Consider the following 19,675-nt stretch of genomic DNA (forward strand, 5'->3'; position numbering starts at 1 on the left):
GCGTAATGGTTTTTATACTGTACAAACCCGTACTTTCTATCGCCCTACACCTACCCTACACCTAAACCTAGCCCTCACAGGAGATTGTGCATACTTTTACTTCATCAAAAAAACTCATTGTGCATGATTTATAAGCCTGTTTCCTCATGGGGACCTGAGAAATGTCCCCACAAGGTCAAAATTTTACTGGTATTCCTATCCTTGTGGGGACATTTGGTCCCCACAACGTGATGAATACCAGGTACACACACACACACACACACACACACACACACACACACACACACACACAGGGCTGGTCTGAGTGCTTAATGCACACCGTATGCTGACAGTATTTCGGTAGATCCGCACTAAGAGCCCTCTTTCGTAAGTGCACTCACTGTAAGTACACACTGCGACCGTTTGAAACGGTGTAGGTCAACTCCGTCAGATTCATAGCTGAACCCTGCGCTGAAGATGTCACAGATGACAAATGCATCTTTCAGTTCTCTCGTACAAGAGAAGGAAAACAGCAGGGCTTCGACCTGAAGTTAAACAAAAGCACAGTTCCTCAGGTTAAACAGACAACAGAATATTATTAAAGGGATAGTTCAGTACAAAATGAAAATTCTGTTATTATTTACTCACCCTCAAGGTGTTGCAAACGCGTATGACTTTCTTTCCTCTGTAGAACACAAAAGGAAAAATAAGAGTTTTAATAGTGTTTTTTTCCACATGCAATTGCACTAGGCTTAGAAATATCATAAAAGTGGTTCCTATGACTTGTACTCCATATTGAAAGTCTTCTGAAGCCATACAATAGTTTTATGAAAGGAACAGACTGATATTGAGTTACTGAATCAGTTCAGTTTGTGAACAAACCATTCAGTCTGGAATTAATAACTACAGTTGAAGTCAAAAGTTCACACAAACCTTGTAGAATCTGCAAAACTATGCATTAAGAGCCAGGGGTGAAAACTTTTTGAATTTGAAGATCAGGATATATTTAACTTATTTTGTCTTCTGGGAAACATGCAAGTATCTTCTGTAGCTTCTGAGGGAAGTACAAAATGAAAAAAATATGATATTTAGGCAAAATAAGAAAAATATACAGATTTTCATTCTGTTCAAAAGTTTTCACACCCCCGAATCTTAATGCGTCGTGTTTTCTTCTGGAGCATCAGTGAGCGTTTGAACCTTCTGTAATAGTTGCATATGAGTCCCTCAGTTGTCCTCAGTGTGAAAAGATGGATTTCAAAATCATCATTGTTGGAAAAGTTTCAGATACACAAAATGCTGAAAACCAAAGAATTTGTGGGACCTAAAGGATTTTTCTGAAGAACAGCAGGCAATTTAACTGTTCAGATTCGGAGAAATGTGAAATTACATCACTTGCAGTTAATGGGTGCCATCAGAATGAGAGTCTAAACAGCTGATTCAGTCCATAAATTAACATCCTGTAAAGTGAAAAGCTGTGTGTCTGTAAGAAACAAGTCCATCATTAAAGCATTATAACTTAATATGAGTCAATAATAATGTTTTCTCCAGTAAAAAAGATGTCTCGTCTGAATCGGGAGAGAAATATGTACAGATCAAGCACTGTTTACAGTTTTAAACAATATGTAGGTGGATTTTGATGTGAGAGTACAACAGGAGATTGTCCTTTTTCACTGGAGGAAGCATTATTATGTATTATTATGTACAATATAAAACATAAAAAGAAATGTCTTGATGGGTTTGTTTCTTACAAACCTACAGTTTTTCTCTTCAGTTTTTCTGCTGTGGATTATTGTGATGTTTTTATCAGCTATTTGGACTCTCATTCTGACGGCACCCATTCACTGCAGAGGATCCATTAGTAAGCAGGTGATGTAATGCTTCATTTCTCCAAATCTGACGAAGAAACAAATGCACCTACATCTTGGATGGCATGAGGGCAAGTACATTTTCAGCGAATTTTCATTTTTGGTTGAATTATTCCTTTACAGGTTTCAATGCATGTTTATACGACATGAATGTCTTTTAAAGTGCGCTGCAGTCTTTTTTTGGGTTGCGTGTTCAGGCCTTGTTTTCAGCGAGCGCGCACACATAGAGTGAATTTAGGTGTCTAATAACAGTTGTCTGTATCAACAGGCAGTAATCAGATATGTGTGTCTTCACAGAGTCACACAACACAAATGCACACTCGCTTTAACCACTCCAGCACAGAGAACAGTTGCTGCCTTCGGCATTAAATGCCCTTTTACACCTGAAAACTGTCCAAGAGGCTACGTTTAATCTTGTTGGGACACATGCTAATGACCACTAATATCTCTTTCTGTCACTTTCTCCCACTCAGTCTCTCAAAGTAGCATAAACTCACAGTGCAAATTTTTCGCTAATATACATCTATCTATATATTTATTTATTTTTTAAGAAAAAAAAAAGAAAATGGTTTTTCAAATGACCTTTTAAATGTGCCACATCCCATATGCATTAAACACCCCACCCTGGCATATTCATCATAACGTCATCATAACATTTCATAATGTAATTCAATATATATTTTTTGTACTATATGAAATTTATACCACATGGGCTTTCCGTTTAGATATCTGCTGTCACTGTTCAAAGCAAAACATTTGAGACATAATGTAAATTAATAAATGTTACATTTTCATTTTAAATGCGTATTTAAAAAAAAAGTCCTTTTGATTTAATATGCAGATTAATCTTACATTTTGCGTCTAGATTTTAAAATATTCATAAATAATGCACATTCTTATTCAATACTTCATTTAGTTATTGTAAATAAATCTTATATATATATATATATATATATATATATATATATATATATATATATATATATATATATGTGTGTGTGTGTGTTTACAAATTATGACATAATGTAATTTAAGTTTATATTTTTTTTCCAAATTAATTTTCTGATCTGAATTATGACATATGTTCAAATATTTTTTTAAAATAAAATAATATTTTAATGTAATTTTCATTTTAAATTAAAATGACACTTTCCTTGTATGTTTTACAAATATTTTATGTATTTGGTTTACATTTATTTTTATACATATTTTTATTACATAATTCCTTTCTGTGTAAAACTTAAGATAATTTATTTTATGATTATTTTATAATATATGTAGTCCAAATATGTTTAGCTTATATACAGTTGAGGTCAAAAGTTTACATACACCTTGCAGAATCTGCAAAATGTTAATTATTTTACCAAAATGAGAGGGATCATACAAAATGCATGTTATTTTTTTATTTAGTACTGACCTGAATAAGATATTTCACATAAAAGACGTTTACATATAGTCCTCAGCTGTGTTTTTTGTTGTTGTTGTTGTTTAGTAATAGTTGTTTGAGTCCCTTGTTTGTCCTAAACAGTTAAACTGCTTGCTGTTCTTCAGAATAATCCTAAGGTTCTTCAGCATTTTTGTGTATTTGAACCCTTTCCAACAATGACTGTATGATTTTGTGATACTTCTTATCACACTGAGGAAAACTGAGGGACTCCTATGCAACTATTACAGAAGGTTCAAACGCTCACTGATGCTTCAGAAGAAAACACGATGCCTTAAAAGCCGGGGGATGAAAACTTTTGAACCGAATGAAGATGTGTACATTTGTCTTATTTTGCCTAAATATTATATTTTTTAATTTAGTACTGCCCTTCAGAAGCTACAGAAGATACTTACATGTTTCCCAGAATTCAAAAAGGTTTTACCGGCCCAGATCTTAATGCACCGTGTTTCCTTCTGGAGCATCAGTGAGCGTTTGAACCTTCTGTAATAGTTGCATATGAGTCCCTCAGTTGTCCTCAGTGTGAAAAGATGCATCTCTAAATCATACAGTCATTGTTGAAAGCAGTTCAAATACACAAAAATGTTGAAAAACCAAAGAATTTGTGCAACCTGAAGGATTTTTATGAAGAACAGCAGGCAGTTTAACTGTTCAGGACAAACAAGGGACTCTTGAACAACTATCACTAAACCTTATCCCTCTTATTTTGGTAAAATAATTAACATTTTGCATATTCTCCAAGATGTATGTAAAATTTTGACCTCAACTGTATGTTATGTGAAATATTGTGTGTATATTTATGTTTATTATGTGTCTCTTTCAGTCCCGTTTACCTGCAGTTAAGGTCAAGTACCTGTTGGTGGCGTGGTTTGGGATTCTGGTGGCCAGCTGGGTGATCTATATGCAGTATTCCTCTTATTCAGAGCTCTGCAGAGGACACGTCTGTACCATGCTCATCGTAAGTAACTGCATCCTCCATAATGCATGAGTTCAGGTGCGCATGCCTTCCCATGAGCGCCATTCCTCGCCACTTTGGAGAAACTAGTCTCGCGTAGCCAGACCTTCAGACTGACGGCTGAAGGTCTGGAATTCATGGCAGCTTTCATTGGCCAAGGCCCGCCTTAAGACCGTTTGATCGACATGTCAAACAACCAATCACAGTTCGTTTCGTTCAGTGTCACGTTTCGGCGCGTGGAAATGCCCCCACAACAACAGACTGGCGTGCAACAAGTCAGTCATTGAAATAGCCAGTATTGAAAGATAACGAAGAAGAGGGAGAACAAGCAGTAAGTCAGTAATTTGTTCGCGAACGTTGCAAATGTGTATAACAACAATGGCGTCTGCAAAAGCATGTTTTAGCAAAACGCAGAGTAAATCAGTCTGCGCTTTGTTTCCCGGCGGACCGAAAATAAACGCGACACTCGCGTCTCCCAGAATTCCGGTCAAATTCAACTAATCAGATGACGACTTCGACATTCCTGAAGTGTTTCCAGTTAAGTGTACCATATGCATCAGACGTTCAGCCAACGTTCCGTGGGCGTGACGTCTGAGGCTGAGACTAGGAGAAACCAACATGGAATAGAGAGGATTTGCCTCTTTATCACATTGCAGGTTAAGACAGAGAGCGAGTGTCTGATGATGATTGACAAACACTTCAGTGAGTCCGTACACACAGATGGTGTAATATTTATACTGTTTTGTCTCCAAGCATCTCACTGACAGGAAGTCTTTGCACATAACTGAGAAAATAAGAGAGAGGAACTGGAAAATTAAAAGGAGGAAGCGAGAGAGTTGACAGATCATAATTATGAAAGCCAAATTTAAATATTCACATTTTTATTGTAACAGTAGGCTCATTATGCAGCGTGATTGCGTTTAATCACAAATTCTGCATTCAGGATGTAAACAGAAACCCCTCCAGGAAAGTAGAACTTCCTCTTACTGTGAAGTACATTCACATTAGTAAGATCCACATTAGTATTTTTCTATCCTGTTGCATTTTTTAGTAGAACAATTAGGCTGTTCTTTTCAAAACAACGAAAGTGTATAGTAACTAGTGTGGTCAAGCTCCAAAATGATAAAAAGTACCATGAACGTTGGCTGTGCACTATATTCCAAGTCTTTTAAAGCCATACAACAATATTACATAAGGAACAAACCTAGATTTAAAGCAATAGTTCACCCCTAAAAATCTAAAACATTCTGGCATCGTTTACCTGTATGAATTTATTTTTTCTGCTAAACACAAAAGAAGATATTGTGAAGAATATAGGTAACCAAACAGTTGATTGTCCCCATTGACTTCCATAGCATAGAAAAAAATACTATGGAAGTCAACAGTTTGGTTACTTACTTTGTAACCAAAAAGGGTCAGTAAACGATAACACATTTTCATTTTTGTGTGAACTATTTCTTTAAGATACTAGTTGATAAAAAAAAACACTTTGAGAAACATTTAGTTTTTTTTAACGCACTATCTCTTGCAAAAACACATTTGGCTTTCAGAGGCTCTCACACATCTATATATGAGTCAGTGTTGTAATTTAGACGCTTTGTGAGACCGAGGGGAAGCAAAGCCCTTTTCAGCTCAGTTTTGCAACATGCACACATGTAGATATCAGAATTGAAAACGATAAGAAAAAAAAGAGAATGCAGATGAGAAGAAATAATATGCTCGCTTTAGGCATCGTCTGCTTAAGTGCCTGTCCATCATGAAGCCCTCTGTCCTCTGACTGGCCAGTTTGTCCTTTTGGTTGTTTGCACAAGAGTGATAAAACAAGAAAAGATGACGATGTTGTGGTTAATGCCTGTCTGTTTCCTGTGTGTGTCTGTGTTTCAGTGTGATCATTATCGCAGAGGTATTATCTCGGGATCGGTGTGTAAGTCTCTCTGCGAGGAGAAAACACTATCTCTTCAACGCTGTCTTTCAACATCACCAACACACCAGGTAAACACTCAAAAACGCACAGATGCACTACCAGTCAAAAGTTTTTGAACAGTACAATTTTTATTGTTTTTTAAAGAGGTCTCTTCTGCTCATCAAGCCTGCATTTATTTGATCCAAAGTACAGCAAAACTTGTAAAAGTTGTACTATTTAAAATAACTCTTTTCTATGTGAATATATTTTAAAATGTAATGTATTCCTGTGATTTCGAAGCTGAATTTTTAGCATCATCACTCCAATCATATGATCCTTCAGAAACCATTCTAATATTCGGATTTGTTGCTCAAAAAACATTTATTATGATGAAAACAGCCGAGTAGATTTTTTTCAGGTTTCTTTGATAAATAGAAAGATCAGAAGAACAGCATTTATCTGAAATAGAAATCTTTTGTAACATTACAGATGTCTTTATAATCCCTTTTGATCAGTTTAAAGCATCCTTGCTAAATAAAAGTATTGATTTATATAATTTCTTTCAAAAAATAAATATATATGTACTGAACTGTTTTAAAAATTGACAATAATAATAAAAAATGTTTCTTGAACAGCAAATCAGCATATTAGAATGATTTCTGAAAGATCATGTGACACTGAAGACTGGAGTAATGATGCTGAAAATGTGGCTTTGATCACAGGAATAAAATTGTAAAATATATTCAAATAAAAAAACAGTTATTTTAAACAGTAAAAATATTTCAAAATTGTACTGTTTTTGCTGTATTTTAGATCATATAAATGTAGAAGAGTAGAAGAGACGTCTTTAAAAAACGTTACAAATCTTACGGTTCAAAACTTTTGACTGGTAGCGTAAATGATTCGCACAAAAAATGTCAGGGTCATATTTAAATGAAAAAAAAAAAAAATCATTTTGTATTGCATTCATTTTTCATAACAGTTTTATTGCCAAAAGAGGAAATGCATTTAAACATTTTACTCTATATTTACTTTTTTAAAATTGGAATAATTCTCATTGGTGATTCTCAATAATGCAAAATAATAATATATTTAGCTATATTTTTTTTTGTTCATTTTAATTAATTATTAGTATTATTAAACACATTTTTTTCTTTTTTGGTCACAATGTAAAAAATGCATATATATAATTACATCTGGCACACATAATATATATTTATATATAATATACTACATTGCAGATATATAGTGCTGTGTGGAAGGAGAAAGCCGTGTTGGTGAAGTGTGGTATTGAAGAGAGTATGAGAGGAGAAAACGGTCCTGATTCTCCACTACGGCATGACAACAACCTCTATGATAAACCTAGCCGTGGAACGTCCATGGATGAATTCAGAGCGATGCTGCATTCCTTTCTCAAGGTCTTTTTGTCCATTTCCTTCTTTTTTCACATTATACACAAATATAACAATAAATCAGACCTGTAGTTGACACCGAAACCAATTTGATACTCGAGCTGAAGAACGCTTGTCCTTTAATTCTAGATATAGCAAAAATATTATCTCAATATTTTTCCATCTTTTGAAGTTCCAACAGTGAGTGGATGTCCCAATATTTATGCATTTAATTTGAACCATTATGTTACTCTAAAAGCCATTGTTTTTAAGTAGATTCAAAATGTTTCCAGAGTTTTTCAGTAAACAACGATTTGCATATGTTATTTAATCATTTTGATTGATTAAAAGAAAGCATTTTAATACTTTAGAAACAAATGTGACCCAAATGAATCATTGATTCAACTTTCTGAACAGGACAGTTTAAAATGATTCACTAAAATGAATTGAACTTATCAACTCTAATGCCATCTTTGTCAATGTAAGACATACTGCAATGATTTTCAATTTTAACTGAAATCCCCAATCAAATGTTTATCATGAATATTCACTCTTATCACCCAGCCCTCGTTATGACTGATATTGGAGATGTTTATGTCCTGCTTACTAAAGCAGAAACGGATCTAAGACATTCTTACCCTTTCTGAGCTTTCGGCTCTTCCTCAAGGTCCCCTGTAGGAGGGTGAAAATGGAGAGAGAGCGCAGGGGAGGGAGTGGGGTAATAGGGAAGAGAAGCCAAAAATAACTGAAGGAGCTTGAAAAGGTCACAGCCAGAACAATACACTCACTCTCAGTGTCACGGGGGAGAACAACACTAACACACACACTTAAACACAATCCACACAAAGTGCTGTAAATGGCTGTGCACGCTTCAGTATGCATACATAATGCTGATAAAGACTGTACTTAAAGATCTCATGAAATAAAAATGAGTTGTGTAGTTTGTAGTCCATTTAAGTTAGTGTTGAGGCCAATCTGTATGCTAGTGTATTTACCCCTTATTTCCCAGGAAAACAATCCAAAAATATTGACAATAATCTCATACAATTTTTTCTCCAATAAAATGCTCTTTAGAACGAAAACATCCCCTTCCCCTAAATTATAAATACCACCCACTTTTGACTGGAAACAGAAAGTAGTAAATCATAGTTCATGACCGTGATGTAAGATAAAGGTTATTGATGGCATTTTTTTTAAAGAACAAGCTGTTCAATGCCCTACCCCCAATGAAGTGCAGGATAAATAAATAATATTTAGTCTATAAAGGTCTAAAAATCTCTTTCTTCCTGTTCCATTCATTCACAGGACAGTGTTGGTGAGCAGTCATCTCTTAGCACTCTTGTAACTCGTGTGATTTCACTGGCGGATGTCAACAGCGATGGAAAAGTTTCATTAGCGGAGGCGAAATCCGTCTGGGCTTTGCTTCAGATCAATGAATTTGTTTTAATGGTGGCACTGCAAGATAAAGAACACGCTCCACGCTTGCTGGGCTTCTGCGGAGACCTTTATGTGACTGAACGTGTGGCACACAGCGCCCTCTTCAGACTGGAAGTGCCTGGTTGGCTGCAGCCAGTGTTTCCCGAGGCGCTGGGCGTCGCTCTAAACCAGTGGCTCGCTCCTGCATGGCCCCGCAGAGCCCGAATCACCATCGGACTACTAGAGTTTGTTGAAGAGGTATTCCATGGCGTATACGGAAGCTTCTACATTTGTGACGCAAGCCCAAGACGGGTCGGCTATAATGCGAAATACGACTTCAAAATGGCAGACCTTCAAAGCGTAGCATCGGAGGCAACTGTCAAGGGGTTCCTTCGAGGGAGGACTTGCGAGGCAAATGCCGACTGCACTTACGGACGGGATTGTACCGCAACGTGCGACCGATTGGCAAGGCAGTGCAACGTGGAGGTGGTGCAGCCCAACTTGGCCAAGGTGTGCGCGCTCCTGCAAGACTTCCTGCTCTTCGGAGCGCCGTCAGACCTGAGGGAAGACCTGGAGAAACAGCTACGCACCTGTGTGACTCTAAGCGGACTGGCCTCGCAGATGGAGGTGCATCATTCCCTTGTTTTGAACAACCTCAAAACGCTACTGTGGAAGAAGATCTCAAATACCAAGTACTCTTGAGACCGTCATAGGATGATCAAGAGAAAGGAAATGGGGAGCAAGAGAACAGATGGACACTTCCAGAGAACAAAAGTGGGGTCAGTACAGTTGTTTCAGGAGGGCTAACAGAATAGCTGAACTCTGCCAGCCACTACGGACTACAAATTTGTCGAACTTCAATTGTGAACATGGGAAGTTGGTGAATGCAAGTTCAGAAAAAAGCATATGCTACATCTCCACCTTCTGATTTAACAACTCATTTGAAGAACCTTAAACCTTATAGAAACACCTACGGAACACTCATTTTGCTCTGCCCAAAAGGCCCAAGGTGAAGACCGTCCAATGGAAACAAAGACAACTGAAAGACAATTTTTCGACCATGCAGCCCCTTGCCAAATGGGTCCTTTTTTTGATGGATGTTTGGTTAAGGATCTGGGCTGCAAGCACAAGGATAGTAGAGCCATTTCCAAGTAAAAGAAACCTAAGGAGTTTCCAAAAGGATGGTCTTGCTCTGCATCCCCTGTCTCTTTTACTTTAGTGACTCAAATAAAGACCCTTTAACCCTAACAGAAAAACCTTCGGAACAGTCCCTTTTTCCTCTTGCCAAAATATCCAAGTTGTTCATCAGAGAAAACCATCTGGAGGACATTTTTATCCCCTTCCCAAATAATGTGAGTCCTGCTTGGTGGACTTGTGGGTAATGATCTGGGGTGCAAGCACAAGGATAGGAGGGTCAGTTCCGAGATGCAACCAAGGAAATGGGAGTTTTGAGAGGATGGTCTTGCTTTACATCAGGGGTCTCCAAACTCGCTCCTTGGGGGCTGGTGTCCTGCTCCAACTTGCCTCAACACACCTGCCTGAAAGATTCTCGCATGCCTAGTAAGACCTTGTTTAGCTGGTTTAAGTGTGTTTATATGGGGTTGTAGCTGAACTCTGCAGGACATCAGCCCTCCAGAACTGAGTTTGGAGACCCCTGCTCTACATCTACAGACCCTCTACAGACCCTTTATCCCAAGGGTGCCCAAACATGGTCCTGGTGGGCTGCTGTCCTGCAGAGTTTAGTTCCAACCTTAATTAAACACACCTCAACCAGCTAATCAAGCTTTTACTAGGAATACTAGAAACCTCCCAGCAGGTGTGTTAAGGCAAGTTGGAGCTAAACTGTACAGGACATTGGCCCTCCCGGACCAAGTTTAGGCACCCCTGCTTTAACCCTATAAAAACACCTTCAGATGAATCTCTTTCCTTTGCCTGAAAGATCCAAGGTGAACTTAGAATGTCCAGTTAGGACAACTTATTTGACTGTGCAACCCCTTCCTAAATAAGTCCTTCTTGGTAAACTTTGGTTAAGGATCTGGACTGCAAGCACAAGGATTTTAGGGGTCAATTCCAAGAAGTAACCCAAGGAAAGTATTGTGTATTGTGAGTTTCAGAGAGCATGGTCTTTGCTCTACATTAGGGGTCTTTAAACTCGGTCCTGGAGGGACGGTGTCCCTCAGAGTTTGAACTTGGAGCTAATCTCTGCAGGACACCGGCCATCCAGGACCCAGTTTGGAGACCCCCACTCTACATCCACACAGTCTATTTTACTTGAGCGACTCCCCTGAAGACCCTTTAACCCTATAGAAACACTTTCAGAAGAATCTCTTTTCTTTGGCTGAAAGGTCCAAGGTGAAGTTAGAATGTCCAACTAGGAACAACTAGAGGACATTTATTTGACCATGCAACCCCCTTACAGAATGAGTCCTTGTTGGTGAACCTTTGGTTGAGGATCTGGGCTGCAAACACAAGTATAATAGGGGTCAATTTCAAAAAGTAACCCAAGAAAAGAGTTTCCAAGTGGAAGGTCTTGGTCTACACCCACAACACTCTCAAGCAAGACGTGCAACTTTTGGTTGCAACAGCAGGATTGTTCCTCGGACTCTCCTTTGAGTTGCTTCTTGAAGGATAAACTACAGCCACGCCTGTTTTAACTTTCAGCACGGCAGAAGAGGGATCATTAGCAATGTTTGAAAGCACCCTTCCTTTGAAGTCAGGAAATGTCGTCAACACTGAATTCATGAAATGGCAATGAGTGAAGGTTATATATTATGTGTTTTTACAGGGGGTATGTTGTGTTTGTGTGTGTGTGTGTGCTTGGAAGGATACTTTTTTCTTTTCTTTTTTCAACGGTCTAGAGCATTCGTGATGGGATTTGTGAGATTACTTACTGTGTTTCTCAGGGTTTGTGTGTTTATGTCTGAATGTGTTTAGAAAAAGCTTACTATTAACATTAAGCCTAGATGAAATGGAATTATGGTGTCACGTTAAACAAAGTACACCGTTTGAGGAATCACAGTCTAGTGATTATGTGCAGGGATATAAACCTGAAAGTGTGTGTGCATACTATAAACACATCTCCTTGACTCACAGTAGGATTTCTAAACAGCTCTTACACTAGCATAAAAAATCAAATCGCAAATTGCATTTCATTAATACTAAACATCAGGCACATTCCTCAAATAACCAACCAGAAGTACGAAGTGCACATTTACAAACCTTCTGTTTCCTCTTTTCACTTTCAAGATCATTTGTAAGAATGATCTTGAAATGTAGTTCTTGCACAGATTCACATACACGTATGTGATTTTCAAGTTGATTTTCTGTCTTCTAGCGTGCATTAGGCTTTAGTACAATTTCACATTATGAATGAAGTGGTTTTATGTACAATTAAGTCATGTTTATCATTTTATTTTGCGCTTCGTTAAGGAGAGCAGCACAAAATGCTAATTTATTTTACCTCCATCAATTTGCTCAGCTATTATTCATTGAAGAGTAAATGTTTGAAACCTAAATTGTGCGTATGTGTCTTTTTTTGGTTTTTGTTAAAGCACAGGTACACAAAGTACAGCACTTGTTCGAAGGACAAACACAACAGCAGGTATCCTTTTACCCGACCTTTAGAAAGAAACAAGGAATCAGCATATATTAGTCCAGGGAGGCCTCCCAAAACCACCTCACCTTTAAAAGGACACATTACTTACAAGACCAAAACATGTCAATTCTCATGCTGGACAAACCTCAAACAAGCTATCATTTATTTATTTATTAATGGTACTAATAAACAAATTCATCACGTTTCATAAAATATGCTATAATTAAACACAATATTATAGCATAGCTTATTTTATAAATTAAAACAACAAAAAAGAAGTCTCTTCTTAACAGATAATCAAAATTTACAGAGAGTTTATTTTGTGTAACTGACTAGTTGACCTGTCCTTCAAAATATAGATTATTAAATGGATTATTGATTTGAGTAAAACAATTGTACAGTTTTGTGTCTTGTTAAAAAATAAAGAATAAAGTGTCATGCATTAATGTGGGTGATGATTAGATGATCTTGTTCAGATGTACTCCATCTTGGCCCAAAAAGCAGGTGGAGTTCAACACTTGCTCCATATGGTTTGTCACATTTCTGAAATTATTAAAGCAAAATGAAGATTAAAGCGATGCTCCGTTTTTGAGAACAAAATGCTAAACACACAGGTTTCATCGGCAGAAGAGATCACTTTTTTTGTTGCATTTTCTGCACTAATTTGAGGGAACATTTATTTTTGACACCATTTAACCCCGATGAATTAAATATTTAGTAGTCTTTATATCTTTGTATCTACAACATCTACATTAAATACTTTAAAAAGTTTGCATTTGTGCATTTTTTGAGGATTATATTTGATACACCAGGCTTTTATGACACAAATAGTGTCATCTAGTGAGAATATAGAGTTCATACTATTTTAATCAGACCCAAACTAAGTAAAATTATGCAATTTGGTGCTGTTGCTAATATATATACGGCCAAAAAGTAATTCTGAAATTCTTATTGCTTGAAAATGAATTAGTTCTTTATAACAGTATAACAGACTACTTACATTAACTGCAAAGAAATGTCAGTAACATGATTTTTCTAAAAACTGATGTATGGATAATCACGTAAACCTAAGCTGCTTTAGTCCAGTAAGTGTTTGTCTTAAAATATTACTATTAAAATAAATAGTTCATAAATAGTGTGTAAAGTTGTATGGAAACAGGAAAGATTGGTCTACACTATCAGTCAAAAGTTTTTGAACAGTACGATTTTTAATGTTTTTTTAAAGAAGTCTCTTCTGCGCACCAAGCCTACATTTGTTTTATCCAAAGTATAGCAATAACAGTAAAATTTTGAAATATATTTACTGTTTAAAATAACTGTTTTCTGCTTGAAAATATTTCAAAATGTAATTTATTCCTGTGATTTAAAGCTGAATTTTTAGCATCATTACTCCAGTCACATGATCCTTCAGAAATCATTCTAATTCAAAACAGCTGAGTAGAATTTTTTCAACGTTTCTTTGATGAATAGAAAGTTCAAAAGAACAGCATTTATCTGAAACAGAAATATTTTGTAACATAATAAATGTTTTAGTCATCACATATGATCAATTTAAAGCATCCTTGCTAAATAGAAGTATTAATTTAATTTCTATCATTTCTCCCTTCAACGGTTTTAAATTTGATCATACAGTTTTCAAATTGAATAATATTAAGAATCGCTGCAAATCAAAATATTTGAATGATTTCTGAAGGATCATGTGACACTGAAGACTGGAGTAATGATGCTGAAAATTAAGCTTTGATCACAGAAATGAATTACATTTTAAAATATATTTAAATAGAAAGCAGTTATTTTAAATAGTAAAAATATTTCACAATATTACTGCTTTTGGTGTTTTTTGAACCAAATAAATGCAGGTTTGGTGAGCAGTAGAGACTTCTTTAAAAGCATAAAAAATCTTACTGTTCAAAAACTTTCTCTTTTTGTTAGGTCTTAAAGATAAGGCTAAGAGCCAATCTCACAGCATTCACATCCCTGCTTGAAACAGGGTCTCATGCTGGTTTGAAGGGGCTGTCATTAATACTTTGCACTGTGGAATTATAGGTACAAAGTGTAGTTTCTAGCGCCATTCTGCTCTTTGCTTCCTCATGACACAGACACAGCACACTCGGCTGTGCTGCAACGCCTCGAGGAGCAACTAAAGCTCTTGTGTGTGAATGTTTAAACGAAACTTACTACTGCAGCTTGCTGTAGAGTCGATCTTTGACCTCTGTTCAATTCACATGAAGTGCAGCTCTATTTTATCCATCCCTTGTGTCTGTTTTGGGTTAATGAGTCACATAGTTGCAAAAAAACACGTTGGAATCTACATTACTCAAATACAAAAAAAACATTAATGTGGAATAAGGGAGTACATCGAAAGGGATTCATAGAGTAACATGGGAACTAACACACTCAGAGGTCTGGGTTGGGATATCCGGCCTCGTTCCAAGCCCCCGGTCCACCATACAGGACGGCAGGGTCGATCGCAAGCCAGTTTCTTTCTGCCCACTTTTAGCACAACACTGGCATCACTGCCAGAGTTACGTCTCATGGGGCAAAAACCCAAAGAACACACAAACTACACACCTCACTACACAAGACTGCACACATGGTGGGTAGCTCAAGTGACAGAAGAAAAAATAATGCATTAAAATCCGAGTGTGAAAACTTTTGAACAGATTGAAGATGTGTACATTTTTCTTATTTTGCCTAAATATCATGTTTTTTTTTTTTTTTCATTTAGTACTGGCCTTCAGAAGTTACATAAGATACCCAGAGGACAAAATAAGTTGAATTTACCCTGATATTCAAATTCAAAAAGTTTTCACCCCCCAGCTCATAATGCATTGTGTTTCCTTCTGATGCATCAGTGAGCATTTGAACTTTCAGTAATAGTTTGTCACTAAAAAAGTATGTAAAATGTACTGTTTTAAATGTTTTTGTACAGATAATATACTATTAACCTAATATTCGTTTTTTTTACCTCTCTTATCACCTTGAAATGTCTTTAAGATTTACTTCTGCAAAAAGTACTAACTTATCATTCAACATAATTTGAGGTGCAACATAATTAGTCCTTCAGCAGAGACCTTTAAAATATTCCTGACAAACTAAACCCTTACCTGATGGTGGTTTCCAAACAGAAAGAAAAGGTTCTTCATTCAGGGTCTGTAGTAGAATAAAAGCATACTTATATATTTATTTCTTCTTTTTTTGTGTGTGTAAATCAAACCCCTCACAACTACAGCGGGTTTAGGTCCGTCTGTGGTTCCAGATCTTTCCACTGTGATTGACAGCAACGAGTGTCAACGTTGCGCTCTCACGCCCCCTACTGACACGAGCACGCTACTGTAACCCGCGCTGCGTCAACTCAAAAGGTGTATTTTGAATTAAAATAACACCCACAGTACTAAAATAAGACAACTCAGATTTTTAAGAGTTAACGTGCATATTTAAGGTCGTTTGCACTGCACAGCAACGTTTTTATGCTTTATTAAATCAATGCCATAAGAACAAGAGGTATTACACATGATCTTATACAGTATTATTAAAGAAAATACGTGTACTGTATACGTTATATAATTGTATATATGAACATTTCAAACATATCAGTTATGATAAAGGTTGGATTACACGTCAGAACGTCGTGCATTTTAACTTTTTGGGTTCACATAACAGGTAATCAATGGAAATGTATTAAGAAAAACAATAAATACTTAGTTTGAAGTCATTGGATTTCACATTTTTTAATTATGTGGGACCATCTTTAGTTCTGTATGGAAGCCTGTTGCCACCAGAAAATAAAAAAAGGTAATTTCTTTTTGACTTTTTTTCCCTCACAATTTTGACTCTTACAGTTGTGCATATCTCGCAATACTGACTACTTTAAAATAAATCAATTAATTCTGAGAAGAACAGTCTGAATTGTGAGATGAAAAATACCTTTTTAATTAAATAGCATTTACCTTTTTAATTAAATATAATAATTAAGGGAAAAACCTGCATTGTGAGATGGAAACTTAGAAATTTGAGAAAAACATTTATATTGTTGAATATAAACTTATTTTTCTTTAAATTTCTGAATTTTCATCTTGCAGTTCTGAGAGAAAAAAAAATGAGAAAAAAGTCAGAACTGTGAGAAAGTTGCAATTACCTTTTTATTCCATGGCAGAAACAGGAATCCATAGTTCTAGTTCTAACTTTTTATGTACTGAACTTTAATCAAAATAACACATTAATATGTCTGAATTTTAACTGCAGTTACTTTTTGCACTTATATTTCCACTGAACTTTTTATGTGAGGCCAACATACATAAACACAAACTTGAGTAGAGATGTTGAGGCTCGTTGACCTGCCTCATTCTGAGGCTGAAATACCCTTGAGAAGCTCCACCTGTCTCCTCTTGTCCTTTGCTCTGTTAATGGTCATTTTAAACAGCCGGCAGTACATCTCCATGGCAACAGGGGTGTCGTCGTTGCCGGGCACTGGGTAGGTGATGAGACTAGGGTTACAGTTAGAGTCCACAATCCCGATTGTGGGAATATTCATTTTGGCCGCATCCCGGACGCCGACGTGCTGCTGGAAAACGTTATTGAGCGTGGAGAAGAAAACAATGAGGTCCGGCAGCCGGACGCCGGGGCTGTACTGGATGGGGGCGTTTGTGAGCAAGCCTCCCTTCCAGTAGCGTGTGTGAGCGTATTCGCCGCACTCTCGTGCTGTCGTCTCTATCAGCTGACCGAACTGCCGCCTGCGGCTGACGAACAGGATGATGCCGCGGCGGTACGCCACGTGAGCTGCGAAGTTCAGCGCCTGCTGGAGGTGTTCAACAGTCTTCTCCAGATCAATGATGTCTGTGTCCAGACGAGAACCAAACAGGTACGGTTCCATCAGCCTAGATAGAGAAACACACAATAGCTTTCAGAAAAACTGAATTTTTGAATATACACTACCAGTCAAAAGTTTGTGAACTGTAAGATTTTTAATGTTTTTAAAGATGTCTCTTCTGCTCACCAAGCCTGCATTTATTTGATTCAAAATACAGCAAAATCAGTAATATTGTGAAATATTTTTACTATTTAAAATAACTGTTTTTTTATTCGAATATTTTTAAAAATGCAATTTATTCCTGTGATCAAAGCTGAATTTTCAGCATCATTACTCCAGTCTTCAGTGTCACATGATCCTTCAGAAATCATTCTAATATACTGATTTGCTGCTTATTATATATTAATATTATTAATATTTAAAACAGTTGAGTTATTTTTTTTTCCAAGATTCTTTGATGGAATCCAAGATGAGCATTTATTTGAAATAAAAAGCTTTTGTAACATTACACACTATACTATTCAAAAGCTTGGAATCAGTATAATTTTTGTTTTTGAGAAAGAAATTATAGATAGTAATACTTATTTAGCAAGGATGCTTTAAATTGATCAAAAGTGATGATAAAGACATTTATGTTACAAAAGATTTCTATATCAGATAAATGCTGTTCTTCTGAGCTTTCTAATCATCAAAGAAACCTGAAAAAAATTCTACTTAGCTGTTTTCAACATCATAAAAATAATAAGAAACGTTTTTTGAGTAGCAAGTCAGAATATTAGAATGATTTCTGAAGATTCATGTGACTGGAGTAATGATGCTAAAAATTCAGCTTTGAAATCAAAGGAATAAATTACATTTTAAAATATATTCAAATAGAAAACTGTTATTTTACTAGTAAAAATATTTCACAATTTTACAGTTGAGGGCAAAATGAAGGCTTGGTGAACAGAAAAGACTTCTTTAAAAGAACATGAAAAATCTTACTTTTCAAAAACATTTGACTTTGGAATATATATTTAAAAGCATATTAGAATGATTTCTGAAGGATCATGTGACACTGAAGACTGGACTAAAGAAAATTCAGCTTTGACATGAATAAATTACATTTTAAAATATATTCACATCAAAAACAGTTATTTCATATTAAAATAATATTTCACAATTTTACTGTTTTTGCTGTATTTTTGATCAAATGAATGCAGCCTCAGTGAGCTATGCATTTAATGTCAATGACTCACCTATGCCGGCAGCCTTTTTTGTGTCCAAGATGGACACGGGCTTCAAACAGGTCCTTTATAGTGAAGAGCTCAGACAAGTGGAAATAGTCCGGTTGAGTGAGTGGGAAGTTCAGGATCTTCTCTGTGGCAGCTGAACATGTAACAAACATATAAAAACTAATTATGAGCTATGAATAAATATTATGTTACAATCTCTTCATAAGAATCAAGTTTTTTTTATAGAGCTTTTTTCATAACATGTTTACTGCTTTACGGAAAATAGCGCATATATCAGGCAATAATACATTATGACAATGATCATCCACATGCAAGAGACCCACATCCTAAAAATTAAAAATGATGCTTTATGTTTTTAAAAATTATTATAGGTGTAAAAATATTGAGTTTAGATTAAATTACAGATTACATAATATCATTTTATTTATTTTTAAATTAATTGTTTTATGTACTATTAGTCTATTTTAACATTTTAAACATGTTTAAAAAATATTTTTTTGCTTTTACTCTATACATTTCAACGACCCCTTGCACTTCCCTGTGTCCTAGGACACATGCATATTCTGTATGCATGTGTCATAATCACTTCATCATTATATATCAATATCATTCTTACCGTTGTCTGTCGGTGCTGGCGGTGATTTGACTGCAGCTGCTGTGGAACTGAATGTCTGTCCATGACATGAGAACACAGCAGAGGCCAACCGAGGGCCCCGGAGAACCTGCCTTACTGAAATCAATCATATTCAATGTATTTATTAAATAAAACATACATACATGTTTATTTAGAAAGTCATTACAAAATCTCGATGGTCACGTTATGTATTATATAATTGCAAATCACAAGCAGGACTATATATTATAATCGTATTCATTTTCACTATTATACATTTTACATCATAAAATATACTTTGTACATTAACATTAAATAAAAACACGTTTTATTTCACCTCCAGTTAAGACGCCCGCTGCCATGTTTCCGTTCGAGCTCCGCCCACTGAGTGTAAGACTGCAGAGGATTGTGGGTAATGTTGTTCATACGCTGAATTAAAACCGTTGCATTGAAGACCGCACGAACTACA

At 36.1% G+C, this 19,675-nt stretch overlaps 2 protein-coding genes and 2 non-coding genes across 4 annotated transcripts; 1 reads left to right on the forward strand and 3 right to left on the reverse strand.

Annotated features, from left to right (window-relative positions):
* The first annotated feature begins 7,436 nt into the window (after window positions 1-7,436).
* Window positions 7,437-9,918, forward strand: LOC141293034 (divergent protein kinase domain 1B-like). Its single transcript, XM_073825080.1, has 2 exons — window positions 7,437-7,564; window positions 8,843-9,918. Exons 1-2 carry the CDS (start codon window positions 7,448-7,450, stop codon window positions 9,653-9,655), a joined length of 930 nt encoding a protein of 309 aa, XP_073681181.1. The 5' UTR covers window positions 7,437-7,447; the 3' UTR covers window positions 9,656-9,918.
* Window positions 9,919-14,551: 4,633 nt separating this feature from the next.
* On the reverse strand, window positions 14,552-14,689 carry LOC141293201 (small nucleolar RNA SNORA17). The gene has a single exon (XR_012340672.1). It is a non-coding gene; the product is annotated as a small nucleolar RNA SNORA17 (small nucleolar RNA).
* A 273-nt stretch (window positions 14,690-14,962) lies between these two features.
* LOC141293202 (small nucleolar RNA SNORA17) lies at window positions 14,963-15,092 on the reverse strand. The gene has a single exon (XR_012340673.1). It is a non-coding gene; the product is annotated as a small nucleolar RNA SNORA17 (small nucleolar RNA).
* Window positions 15,093-16,458: 1,366 nt separating this feature from the next.
* On the reverse strand, window positions 16,459-19,582 carry LOC141292636 (small ribosomal subunit protein uS2m-like). Its single transcript, XM_073824670.1, has 4 exons — window positions 19,544-19,582; window positions 19,210-19,323; window positions 18,597-18,726; window positions 16,459-17,425 (listed from the first exon to the last, which is right to left on the reverse strand). The coding sequence occupies exons 1-4, from the start codon at window positions 19,566-19,568 to the stop codon at window positions 16,891-16,893; spliced, it is 804 nt and encodes a 267-aa protein (XP_073680771.1). The 5' UTR covers window positions 19,569-19,582; the 3' UTR covers window positions 16,459-16,890.
* Window positions 19,583-19,675: the final 93 nt, after the last annotated feature.

The sequence above is a fragment of the Garra rufa genome, chromosome 19 (assembly GCF_049309525.1).
Source record: "Garra rufa chromosome 19, GarRuf1.0, whole genome shotgun sequence".
NCBI classification, from domain to species: Eukaryota; Metazoa; Chordata; class Actinopteri; order Cypriniformes; family Cyprinidae; genus Garra; species Garra rufa.

What these genes read in the sequence shown, in the direction of transcription:
- LOC141292636 (XM_073824670.1), bottom strand. Translation starts at nt 19,568, where the DNA reads ATGGCAGCGGGCGTCTTAACTGGAG. An exon ending in AGCGGGCGTCTTAACTGGAG is followed by an intron (nt 19,324 to 19,543) that starts GTGAAATAAAAC and finishes GATTGATTTCAG; the next exon opens with TAAGGCAGGTTCTCCGGGGC. An exon ending in AAAAAAGGCTGCCGGCATAG is followed by an intron (nt 17,426 to 18,596) that starts GTGAGTCATTGA and finishes TTCTCTATCTAG; the next exon opens with GCTGATGGAACCGTACCTGT.
- LOC141293034 (XM_073825080.1), top strand. Translation starts at nt 7,448, where the DNA reads ATGAGAGGAGAAAACGGTCCTGATTCTCCACTACGGCATGACAACAAC. An exon ending in TGCTGCATTCCTTTCTCAAG is followed by an intron (nt 7,565 to 8,842) that starts GTCTTTTTGTCC and finishes ATTCATTCACAG; the next exon opens with GACAGTGTTGGTGAGCAGTC.